General features: G+C 43.8%; 1 protein-coding gene across 2 annotated transcripts in view; it reads right to left on the bottom strand.

Moving 5' to 3' along the window:
- PPIP5K2 (diphosphoinositol pentakisphosphate kinase 2) overlaps positions 1-12595 on the bottom strand; it is a 1583220-nt gene that overhangs the window by 720875 nt on the left and 849750 nt on the right. For both annotated transcript variants that reach the window (XM_085632565.1, XM_085632566.1), the window contains exon 20: positions 9139-9266. In XM_085632565.1, coding sequence (XP_085488691.1) covers positions 9139-9266 — 128 coding nt within the window. The remainder of the gene's footprint in view (positions 1-9138; positions 9267-12595) is intronic.

Below are 12595 nucleotides of genomic sequence, written 5' to 3'. Positions count from 1 at the left end.
CAGCGCAATGTGCAAGTAAAGCGGACTGCCACTGGGGAAGTCAAGTCAGTCACGGAAAGACCATCATCAGGAATCTGGTCAGAGAAAAGATAGTGGCCAAAGAATAACTATCCTGGCCACTGAAGTAACAAGAACTGTACTTCTGCCGCCTTTTGAGGAAAGAAGGAGAAAAGATTTGTCTCCATTGACCTAATTAAACCACACTATGTGGCAGATACTGAATAGTAGGCCTCGTGGGCTACTGGGTAGCCGACGCCCTTCTCTCGCTACCATACAGGAAGTTCAAACAGAAAGGCTCATCACGTTTGAAAAGTTTCCGATACGGAATGATGGACTATGTAACAATGCCATGGAACTCGTTCCTCCTGAAACTGACATTCAAGATCAAAAGGAAAGACCAATTTCAATTCAACCTAACACTAATGTCTACATAACAAGAGCCATCTACAAGTTCAACAAAACCTGTGGCACTACTTAAAATAGATCGAACTGCATCTGGCTATTTCATCGACTTTGATACCTTTTCTTTGGATCCAAGTGAACCTGAAACGACGACAGCCCCAATATCTCATTAACAACAAATCAAAGACTTCTTTATTTTTCTTAAAAATACATACCTGGTGACACCTAGGCTAGAACTTTGGATAATCACTGGTATACCGTTCTTTCTTTTCTGGATAGGCTTAGTAACTGTTTTCTGCTTACTTATTAATGGAACTTACCTTCGCCAAAGCTCTGCAGCCTCAAAAGTGAATTTGATTTTAAAACCTCATGTTTCATCACATTGTGAACAGAAAGACTTGTCATCTGTGAACAGTACAGCAGTTTCTACACCTGATGGTATAGTATGGGACAAGATTGTTTATGATTAAGGCTCCCGGTTTTCCGTTTAAATGGATTTTTACATATAAATACAGACGGAAAACAAGTTTTCCTTTATCTGTATTTATATATAAAAACGGGAAAATACTAGTAAATTTTGTCATTGACCATCTGGTGTCTCCCCCTCCTTAGAGGGTTAAGAGGTGTCAGCCCGGGCTGAGACAGCAGGGCACACACTCAGCTGCACCCGAGTACTTCACAGGTCTTTGAAAGACTGTTTCCTTGTTAATGAGGCTTTGATGTTCCTTCACCCTTAGCTTCTGCCGATTGCACCAGCACCCGTCTTTTCCTCGAAGACTGGGTTTTACAATATCCAAGGCCTGCAGAGAAGGCTCGGCATTAGTGTCTGGTCGGGGAAGGCGGGGAGCAGAGAAGGAAAAGGTCTCGTCTCATGCTTCCTGCCCAGACAAGACAAGGAAGGTGTCCGCTTCTGCTCTGCCGCTGGCAGCTGCCCCACCCCTCTATTTCTGACTCTTATACCCACTCTGTCTAACTCCTCCTCACTTACCGAAAACCATGACTCAAGAAATGGTTCTCACCCTCTTTTTCTTCCTGACGTTCATTTGTTCCCCTGTGAAATGGATGCAAAAAAGAAAACCACTTTTGATGGGAATGCCGTATTCACATTTTTCTATTCCATAGTGCAGCCATTGAAATAAAAAGTTCAAAATATGAAAAATCAATAACTAAATAAAGCAAGACAGAGTGTTTTTAAAGTGGCCGGATGGGTTTTATTCAAACCCCCAAAACATTAGTGTCACTTTACCGAGTTTGCCAGTGAAGCGCTGTTTTCCCCCGGTGGGGAAGTGTGCCAAACCTGGAGGTACAGCAATACCTGGTTGATGGGTGGATTGGAAAACGAAATGTATACGGCGGCTTTGTGTTCACGAATGGGGTCTTTTTAAACAATATGTTTATGTTTTGTAAGCAAATAAGCAGTGGACATTGAGATGGGTCCTTACTGGACCCTGTAGTTTTCTGGCATAAGCACTCAGTGATTTCTGAATAGTGAGTGTAAAAGTGTTAAGTTCACCATGTTGTTCCTGCTTATATTTCATTATTTAATCTTTCATTCCCTATGAATGTTTGCTTTTTCCAGGGTGTTGTTACTATTTCCTTTAGGGAGCATATTGCTCTTGCCTAGTGCCTAATTTGAATTGAGTCGCATCCAGGTGTTTATAGCAGATCAAATTGGATTGTAGTTGACGGCAGTGTGAATTTCACTCAGTGGGGCAGTATGGTGTTCAGTGAGGAAGTGGATGTGGTACTCTGCCTATGACTGAAACTGCAATGCTCTGAGACAAATGGTTTGTGATAGCACTTTGAAGCATATTTGGGACATTCTGCAAATGGCAAAGTTTTCAGATGAATGTATAGTGTTGACCAATAAAAAACCAAGCGCATGTGTGCATTGTCAATTTAAATAAATGTGGAAAAATACTAGCTGTAGCATCGTCTTTTGCTTGTGGCAAAAATAAATATGGATAAATACAGAAAAAATGCCCAAAAAATAAATATGGATAAATACAGACGGAAATGGCAACAAAATAAATACCATAAAACCGGGAGCCCTAATTATGATATATTTGGTCCAACCAAACTTTTAAAGATACCACATTTATTTAAATGATATCATTACCTCCAGTAAATATTTTCGATGATTGGGATTTTGAAATTGTAACAAATATGTTGCCTGATTTAGAACAATCTGCAGCATTTTCTAGCAATGAAATGTTAGAGGACCCATCAGACTTTAACACAATGTATTGTTATAAACATTCCGGTCATAATTTTCTACACAAATCTAGAACCCCTAGGAATGTTTTCAAATATCACCAATGGGTATATTGCCCTACACCACCGAAAAGTAGTTCGAAAATGATAGCACAAACGTTTTCATATTTTTCAGGGTTTATCATTTCTGACCCAACCTCATATTACTATACGGGTGTACCAACATCCACACAGAAAAATATGCTAACACCAAACAGATTTACTCGACTTATGGAAAGACTCTATAGACATAAAATCAGTCTGGGGTTCTAGAGATGGCAAGTCCAGGGAACAGAATCTCTATTTAGAGCATGACTCATTCATCAGCAGATGATATTTCTAAATGAAACTGTGCAACAGACTTCCTGTCTTGGGATAGCCAAGAACAACGATTTGAACGCACCTCGAATTCCAACACCATCACAGGCCGATGGTAATTTTACATCACTGAAAGGCGCTACATTAGATGACATCTTACAATACAATAGGTCAGACCCCAATTGATCGGGATGGTTGGTTTGGCCCACAGACACAAACAGATGTCAGGAAAGATTCATGGGTACCACCAAAGGGTTTAGTACCAACAGGCCAGACCCACGCTATGCACAAAGAGAACATCCAGGGGTGGCAACATCATACAGTGTTTGGAAGTTATGGCTTGATTTGCTAAAAACCTCAACACTACAACAGGAGAAACAACACTTATCCTTGCTTACAGAGGATGTGGACCTATGGGATTTTATTAGGTCCCAGAAAGCCACGTCAAAAACGTTTCTATTATGCTGTCTATAATTAAATTTGGAAAATCTCCAAACAAGAAGCAGCAGAAAGACTACAATAAATATATAGGATGAATCTAGAAAAGGAGTTAGCCGTAGTTGACTATGGTATGACTTCATTAACTTCCAGGATTTATTCACTGGGCAGCATTGTATCTTCTGCTATTGATGTACTAGAGCAAGATTTGTCCATACTAAAGCACGGGCAATCACAATTCTATTATGGTATTAAGCTAGAGGCTGCACTCATTGCGAGCAGGTTATGTGCCTTGGTGTTTTATCAACAGTAGGTCACTGTTTTCTGCGTACAATCTAACAAAAAAGCAGATGAAAATGGCACAGTGGGGAGAAAAATATACAATGCTGTGTATTGCAAAACTTGACAGATTACCTTTTACTGTGGTTGAATCACCATCCACAGAATGGTTGATCCATGGCCATATAACATTACTGGTCACAATTTTCTAATTTCAGTATTGGCTAGAACACCAACAGGCAGACAGATATGAAGAAATGCGTAGGGAATTCTTCAAGAAATCTTGGGAATTACCGTACAGATTTCGATGCAGGAGTGGGGATCTAGAAGTATTTCTAAGCGGTAGAAACTGCGAGAACACTAAGTGGATCTCTCATATGCCAGGATATTATGCTGCATGGGGCCTGCAATGGTTCGGTAGTGAACCTATCCTGTCACTTGAGGGAAACCCCGGCAGCCGTGATTACCCTGGTATTCAAGGTGCTCTCAAATGGGAGTTACTTGATGCTGAACAATCAAGGTTGTTGTGAGATGCTTCCGGGCATCGCATATCTCGTCACCGTGAGCTCCAAGGTTACTTGCTGTATGCAAGTATTGTTTCCAGCTACAGACATAGTCAGGGAGGCGTCATTATGGCCTTCGTTGAATGTTTTCTTTATACGGTTTGATAATCTGACAAGAATGAAAGCCATGCTTCTACAGAAAACCGTGCCCTTAACCTCCGCACGCGAGACTTTTGATCTCCAAATAGCAAGGTCCTCGGCTGAGATACAGGCACTCATACGTACGAACTGCCCCTTCCATTTCACAGAAATGGTAAATCGTATCTTTAACATGTCTGATACAACGGGTATAAGTCCACCTATTTAAGACCATAGGTTTGGGACTGTTAAGCACCTTTCAGACAATTCTGAAGTTATACCAAACTTTATACACTCCGTGTTCGGAAGCATTTTTGGAGGACTTCCGCTGATCCCGTTTCTAATAACAGGTATCCTGATTGTTATTTTTCTGCTACGCAATGGATGTCCCAGTCACCAAGGAGATGAAAACAGTACTCCGAGAGCGTAAATACCGTGATAGCATAGTACAACATCTGGGCACACCTCGCCTACTAGAACTGAGCGCCTCTTGATTCTTGTCATTTAGACCAGTCTGGATGGACTGCATCCTACCTGTTCTCCGATGCCTGTTCTGCGGTGAAGAATGCGTGTTGGATCTCTGTCTGACACTTCCATCAGTTGCGCAACCGGACATTGCTGTTTTACTGGACCCAATAACGGCCCATGTTCTGCAGTGTCCCCAGCACGTTCCTATGTTGATGGCGGCATTCTTAGAGCATCCACAGGAAGTCTCTGCTCCTGTTGGAATGGATACTGGCTCCTCCACGGACACCCAGGCCTTGGATAGCACACAGGCTGCCCCCGCATCGGCTGTAGGCAGAACGGAAGATCATCTGTGGTCAATTGATGTGATCTGTGAGGTGTTACAAGGATCGTCGTCTGCGATGGCAGGCAACAGCAATGTTGCATCTACCAGCCAGGACACAAACATTTGACTCGTTGTGTGCTGGGAAAAATTAGGCTTTTTTAAACAAAGTGAAAGTTGGAACTCCAAAACAATAGACATTTTTATGACTTGTATGGCTTTCAGATGCTTGTGGTGGTTTGAACTATATATACGGACACATTAGAGTTATTGCTTGAGTAACAATGTTTCTTTTTATTTCCCCTCTTTTGTTTTAGAATTTTTTTAATTTTTTAACAAACAATATTTTTATTGTAGTTATTTGCGTACCAGTGCCTAGAAAGCCTAGTAGTACATTCAAATTTAATTATGTTGTCCAGTCGGATGAGGAGTGGGTGTTATATTCCATATAGGTACCCCAATATAGGCACAGGTAACACCCTAACCCTTTACCTATATTCTTCCCTACATTACATACATAACGTTTCTTAGGGACTGACTTTTTACCTAGATATGACGCTGCAAACAGAATGCGGGATTTTCCCCGGTAAAGGCTTCATACATTATGCATGAGGATTCTTGGAAACTCAGCAGGACTACCATCTCCTGTATAATATCTATGTATAAATTTCATTCCCAATGTCATCCTAAGTCCGACAAGTGGCACAGCAAGGTAGAACCCCCGGGGAGACCTTTGGGTATATAAACATCACATCTGGCTGAGACAAGAAGAAGAGATCAGGATTTCCCTGCCCACACACACTGACGCAAGACGCCGAGGTTCCTGCATGCAGATACTCCAGTTCGCAGTGGTCTAACATCTCCTGCGGGGTGTCCAACTCGAGACCAAGACGGAGTCCCACAGTCTCTCACTTCAGGTAATGGGGTTGATTTTAGCCTAGAGAGATTCTTGGCTTAACGCCTACATACATGCTAGGTACTCTTAGGTACATCTAGTTAGGGTAGCATTGTAGGAGTACGTATTCATTGTCATGTATTGTATATACTTGCCTGTATTTTTGGTTATAGAAAAATGGTAGGGATCTACAATCCTTTAACTTTCTTAGTGCTTCTAATCATTTATATCTTTTACTGTCTAATGATGGTTTCAGCGCACCTATTTTACACTAGAATAACTGTTCAATAAATACTTATTGAAAAACGTCCCTACTGTTTATTCCATGTAACTCTCTGAGACTAAGTGAGCACGAATGACTGAGCAAAAAGTAGTACACTGTTTCCATGGTCCTGAGGGATCAGTGTTGTCATGTTCGATAGTTGCCAAGAACAATTCTCTCCTTGGTAAGAGGAGTTTCTAGTGGCACTGTGAGTTAGCTGGTACACAGGCCAACATACCTGGTGGGGATGTCTAGAATCAGTCGGACACCAATCCTGCAGTTTTAAGGTCTAAACGCGAAGATCCTATATAGGTTTTATAGGAACTACACAACACTACCAAGAGGCTGCTGCCGGCTGAAGCACCTCAGTCAGGGGATTAGTCCTGACTGCCACCGTAGGAAGTTCAAGGCCTCAGCCGCACTACGCAACACACACAGCATAGGAGGCTCCCACCTCCGTGGCCACGGTAGGGGGAGAAAGCATGCCAAGGTCTGGGGAGGTATCTAGACCACTGGCCTCACCAAACTTCTCTCTCCAGTCTGGCTCATCCAGCTGGTCTGCCAAAGCGTCAACAGACCCCTCCCAGCCCTCCTCACCTTCACCTGGCTGCCACTCAGGGTGATAGGGAACACCTGGGTAGAACAGTGGGACCAAAGTACCGGTCGACGCCGGTTCGGCTCCGTGTCCAAGTCGAGGGGGAGGCCTGGATCGACGCCAGTCGGAGACACAACTGGAGTCGGAAGTGGCAGAGGCGTCGTCGGAGGTATCGGTACCGGAGGAGGTGTCGTGAGGTCGACCTGCACTGATCCGGATCCAGGCCTGAATCTCTGGGGGCCCTGCGGTGCCGGGGACGGAGCCGCCAGCATCGTAGGCCTAGAGCCCCCAGCCGAGTCCACGGGCCCAAAGGCGCGCCGGCAGAGTCGGGCTGCCCAAAGATGGAGTGGAGAGCTTCGTAAAATGCACGAAGCTGGGCAGGGAATGCTTCGGCTCCTGGGAAGTGAGGGAAGCTCTGAGCCGTCCAAGTAGGTTCCGCGGGCAGCTCTGAAGGGTGACTACCTTCCACGTCCCGCGTTGCATCGGCCAACGGGGAGAATATGAAGAGTGACAGTGCTTCTTTGACTTCTTCTTGTGCTTCGACTTACCCGAAGACATAGACTTCGATGAGGTGTGATGGTGGTGACTCCACGGCCGGTTCGGCAACCTCACTCTTGACCGGGACCTCGAGCGGCACGGAGCCGACTGCGGGCCTCCAGAAGCTTTCAAGACTGCTCCCACAAATACTTCGGGTTCATGGCCTGACAGTCGAGCACGACTTCGGGTCGTGGTCGCGCTCCAGGCACCAAAGGCACACAAGGTGCCGGGTCCTTGACTGACATCAACTTGTGACAAGAGTCACAAGGCTTGAAGCCGGTCTGACGATTGGACATCCCTACATGCACCAGGAGTCGGACAACTCGGAAAAGATGTAGACAAAAGTTGAAAAATCACTAGTCGAAATATTACTAAGGGTATCGGGTTCTCCGGATCTGCGCTGGCTGGCGCGGAAAAAGAAAGAACTGACATCAGCGCGCAGGGGTGGCGTCTATGTAGATACCGCAAAGCCAACGAACGCGCCGGGGTACTGCTAAGAAAACATTCTCAGGAACCAGTCTGTCGCCTGGTGGTAATTCTAAGGTAAGGAATCTGTAACGGATAGTCTCTCTCAGATTGAACAAATTAAGATTTGGAACTAATCTTGGAGAAATGAGAACACAGCTAATACATCTAAGATTAATGAGAATGTAAAAAAGTGAGAGGGCTGCGGGAAGGAGGTTGGGTGGAGGTTAGATGGGCTCTGTTAGGAGTCCGCATGAAGGCATTCTGTTGGGTTCTGACCGAAAAAAAGCGGACATAGATAAGATTATATTATAACTGTGCATCTAGTATTAGTTGTTAGTCGAAAAAAAAGTGAGTGATAGGCACAGGATCTAGCCTTGGAGAGAGGTAATGAGGTTTCTGGACAGTGGAGAAAGCCAAAGTAAATGCAGGTGTGGACTAGCAGAGCCCGGGATTGGGTGGCTATCATATTGGGCAATAGCCACACCCGCCCCCCCTCCCCATGTGCAGACGTTTTTATGCTGGACCCACTATCAGTAGAGCTAACAGTTCGCTGCAGTTTTCTTATAGAGCTCCCCCTAAATATAAAAGCTTCGCATTAATGATTCATATGTACAAACTTGTACAACTCATACATATGGATACAAATTCTGCATTAGTAGCAGACAATCTTCTTTCAGATTCTATGGTACTGTAAACTGGCAGTCAAAGGGTTTGTGCTGCAGGGAGCTGGACCTACAAGTTCAGTGGACAAAATTAAACATGAAATCTATTTTCCTTTACTGCAGGCAATATGCCCTGGGCATCACAAACAGGAGTTCCACACCCCTAGTGTAATCAAGTAGATACGTTTTAGACTAACCATAATGCACAGTGTTTTATGATTTACCACATTGTCTGTTCACCCTCGTACTAGAAATCTAAGGCCCTCATATAGGGAGATGGACACAGACATTAAAATCAGACATAGCAAAAAGATAAATAAATTGCTGATTGGAACAATTCTCTGTCACATTCAATGCGCTCATTAATATTTAAAATGCATAATGCATGGGCAATAATGCAGAATATGACACTGGTACACGGGTCAGGCATCTGGACAGCTGATTTATCTGGAAATAAGTGAACACAGAGTTTATAGCTTTTAATGTTGTGTTATCTTGATACATTGTTGAATGTAACTATAAAACTGAGAATGCCAATGAAAATGATCAATAAAAAGATATATAAAAAATGCATAATGTATAAAAAAATTCTGAATCTTACAGAGGGTGGAGTTTGTTTACTGTGTCATCATCTTGAGTCCTCTGAAGATCGGAACGGATCTTTCTAACTAGCGGGGTGCAATAGCCTTTGGCGATCTCAAGTTTCTCCACTTTTGTTATGCCATATTCCTGAACAAAAAAAGTGCAAAACTTTAAAAATACAGAAAACAAGTTTATCTTAATCTCAGCAGGCTGGGGTAAATTGACTAATTACGCATTGTAAAAACAGAACATCTCTTGTAGAATGCAAGAACAGAAATGATCAAAGCATCCTTGCAAATTTCAATCACAGGAATAAAAAGAAAGTAATGCTGGAAGAGAGTTCGCACACAAAGAGTTTGTAAAGAGTTATCAATAAAACGAGAAGTTACTGTTTTCATGGACTTTATTCATTAACTATGTTGCTTTCATATGATGATGAATAAAATTTCAAACTCCTGATGGGCATGGCAAAAACAAAGGGTGCTGATATGGAGCAGCAATGAGTAGTAAAGTTGACACTTTGAGGAGGCGGAAAGAAGGGGTTTGGAAACTGATTAGAAAGAAGATAACTAAGGTAGGCAACACCAATGGTGACCTGTAAAAGAAACCGTAAAGATGAAAGTGCTCTTACGGAGGTATATGAAGATACATTGCTTTCTCTTTTGTGGGCTTAATTTCTAAAACAGGATCTGAAGGAGGGATAGGGCACGTGATTAGAGGAAACAACAATTAAACTGTTGCATTTCCTTGTTATCTTACCATCTCCATACACCTACTTGCACCTAACTAGTGATATTATTTTAAAAGCAAATCCAATAAATGTGAAGGAAGCTAGGAGGCATAAGTAGTTGTTTTTTCAAAGTAACCTGTAAGGAATATGCTACTTACCAGTATGCATCTGTTCTTGGCATGTAGAGATGCAGAGCTACACACTTTTGCATAGATCGCCATCTGGTGTTGGGCCCGGATGTTTGCAGTTTGTTTTTCCTCTTGGAAAGTCTTTGGAAGTCACGAGGTCGGTGACTCCTCCTTTGGATCGTATTGCGCATGGGCTTCGGCTCCATCCTCAGATTGTTTTTCGCCAGCAGGGTAAGATGGACCGTAGTAACAACAGTGAAGAAACCCATGTGTGTTTTATCTAAATAAGATAGACTGGAACAGATAGACTGGAGGCGGGTGGGCGTGTGTAGATCTGCAGCTCTACATGCCAAGAACAGATGCATACTGGTAAGTAGCATATTCCGTTCGAGGCATATGAGCTGCAGATTACACACTTTTGCATAGACTATATAGCAGTTCCCAACCTTAGCAGCGAACACCGGTATCTGTTGCAGTGGTTTGAAATAATGTTTTTAGTACAGCCTGGCCCACACTAGCTTGCTGCTTGGTTTGCACATCTACACAATAGTGTTTAGTGAAAGTGTGCGGTGTTAACCATGTAGCTGCTTTGCAGATATCATCTAATGGGATGTTCCCTAGAAAAGCCATAGAAGCCCCTATCTTCCGTGTAGAATGGGCTTTAGGGGGGTACGGATAGCGTTCGTTTTGCTTTGTGGTAGCAAATATGGATGCATTTTACAATCCACCTAGCTATCCCTGATTTTGAGATGGGGTTGCCCTTGTGTGGTGGAGAGGAAGAGACAAACAGTTGTTTGGTCTTTCTGAAAGGTTGTGTTCTTTATATATAGTAAAGTAAGGCTCGTTTGACCTCTAGCGTGTGTTGAGGTCTTTCTGCAACGGTCTGAGGTTGCGAGAAAAATACTGGTAATTCTACAGATTGGTTTAGGTGAAAAGGCTAAATGACTTTAGGTAGGAATTTTGGGTTGGTACGGAGAACAACCTTGTTCTGGTGCATTTGAAGAAAAGGTTCTTGTATGGTAAGTGCTTGTATCTCACTGACCCTTCTAAGGGAAGTGATGGCTACAAGGAAAGCTGTTTTCCATGTGAGAAATTGCAATTTGCATTTATGCAAAGGTTCGAAGGGAGGCCCCATCAGCCTTGTGAGAACGATACTTAAGTTCCACACAGGTGAGGGCGGTACTCTGTGGGGAATTATTCTTTTTAGGCCTTCCATGAAGGCTTTAATGGCAGGTACTCTGAAAAGTGATAGGTGCTGCCTGTTCTGTAGGTAAGCTGCAATTGCTGCGAGGTGTAGCCGAATGGAGGTATAGGCTAGATTACACATTTGTAGGTGGAGTAAGTAGCATATGATGTGTTGTATAGACACGTCTAGAGGATTGATTGTGTTGTTATGGCAATAAACCACAAATCTTTTCCACTTGGCAGCGTAGCAGGCTCTATTGGTAGGGCGTCTAGTTTCTCTGATGATGTTCATACAGTCAGGGGGAAGGTTTAGGTATCCGAATTCTAGGATTTCAGGAGCCAGATCGCAAGGTTGAGCTGAGCTGGGTCCGGGTGTCTGATCTCCCCATGGTTCTGGGTTAGGAGGCATGGTGAGAGGTTTAGCTTTTGGTGTGGTACTACCGAGAGTTCCAGCAGCGTGGTGTACCACGATTGTCTGGCCCATGTTGGAGCTACTAGGATCAGTGTGAGGGAATGCTGATGTAGCTTTCGTACCACTAATGGAATTAGTGGGAGAGGTGGAAAAGCGTACACAAATTTGCCCGACCAGTTCATCCATATCGCATTTCCTTTGGACAATGGGTGTGGGTATCTGGCGGCGAAGCTTGGGCATTTTTTGTTTTCGTGGGTAGCGAAGAGGGCTATCTGTGGATGCCCCCACATTTGAAAGAATGGATGAAGAACCTGTGGGCGAAGTTCCCACTCGTGGATCTGTTGTGTCTGTCTGCTGAGCAGATCTGCCATGGTGTTTTGGACTCCTCGGACATGTTGGGCTAGGAGAAAGATTTTGTGTGGAATTGCCCATCTCCATATGCTCTGTGCTAATTGAGAGAGCTGTGGAGAGTGTGTGCCGCCTTGTTTTTGAATATAATACATGGCCGTCATGTCTGTGCGAATGAGGACTGCCTTGCCTGAAATTCGTGGTTGAAAGGACTTTAGGGCTAGAAAGATTGCTAGTAACTCCAGATGGTTGATATGGAGTAACTTTTGCTGAGTCGTCCATGTGCCCTGCACTGTGAGATGTAATAGGTGAGCTCCCCAGTCGGAGAGCGATGCGTCTGTTATTATTATTTGTGGAACCGGGTCCAGGAACGGTTGAGCTTTGGAAAGGTTTGTGGTGTTCCACCACGGCAAAGAGCGATGGGTGAGACCGTCTACCAACACCAAATCTGTCAGTTGCCCCTGGGCCTGGTTCCATTGGCGCGCTAAGCACTCTTGGAGTGGACGCATCTGGAGTCTTGCGTGAGGCACTATGAAAATGCAAGAGGCCATCATCCCTATCAGTTGCATAAACACTCTTGCTGGAAGGGAGTGTTGAAGTACAAATTTTTGTTGCTAAGCCTGAATGCTTGCAATCCTGGCCGGATTGGGGTAGGCTATTGCTTTTGAGGTGT

Source organism: Triturus cristatus, chromosome 2_1 (genome assembly GCF_964204655.1).
Source record: "Triturus cristatus chromosome 2_1, aTriCri1.1, whole genome shotgun sequence".
Lineage (NCBI taxonomy): Eukaryota > Metazoa > Chordata > Amphibia > Caudata > Salamandridae > Triturus > Triturus cristatus.
Note: the sequence above shows the minus strand (reverse complement) of the source record. Positions and strands in the feature narration are given on the sequence as shown.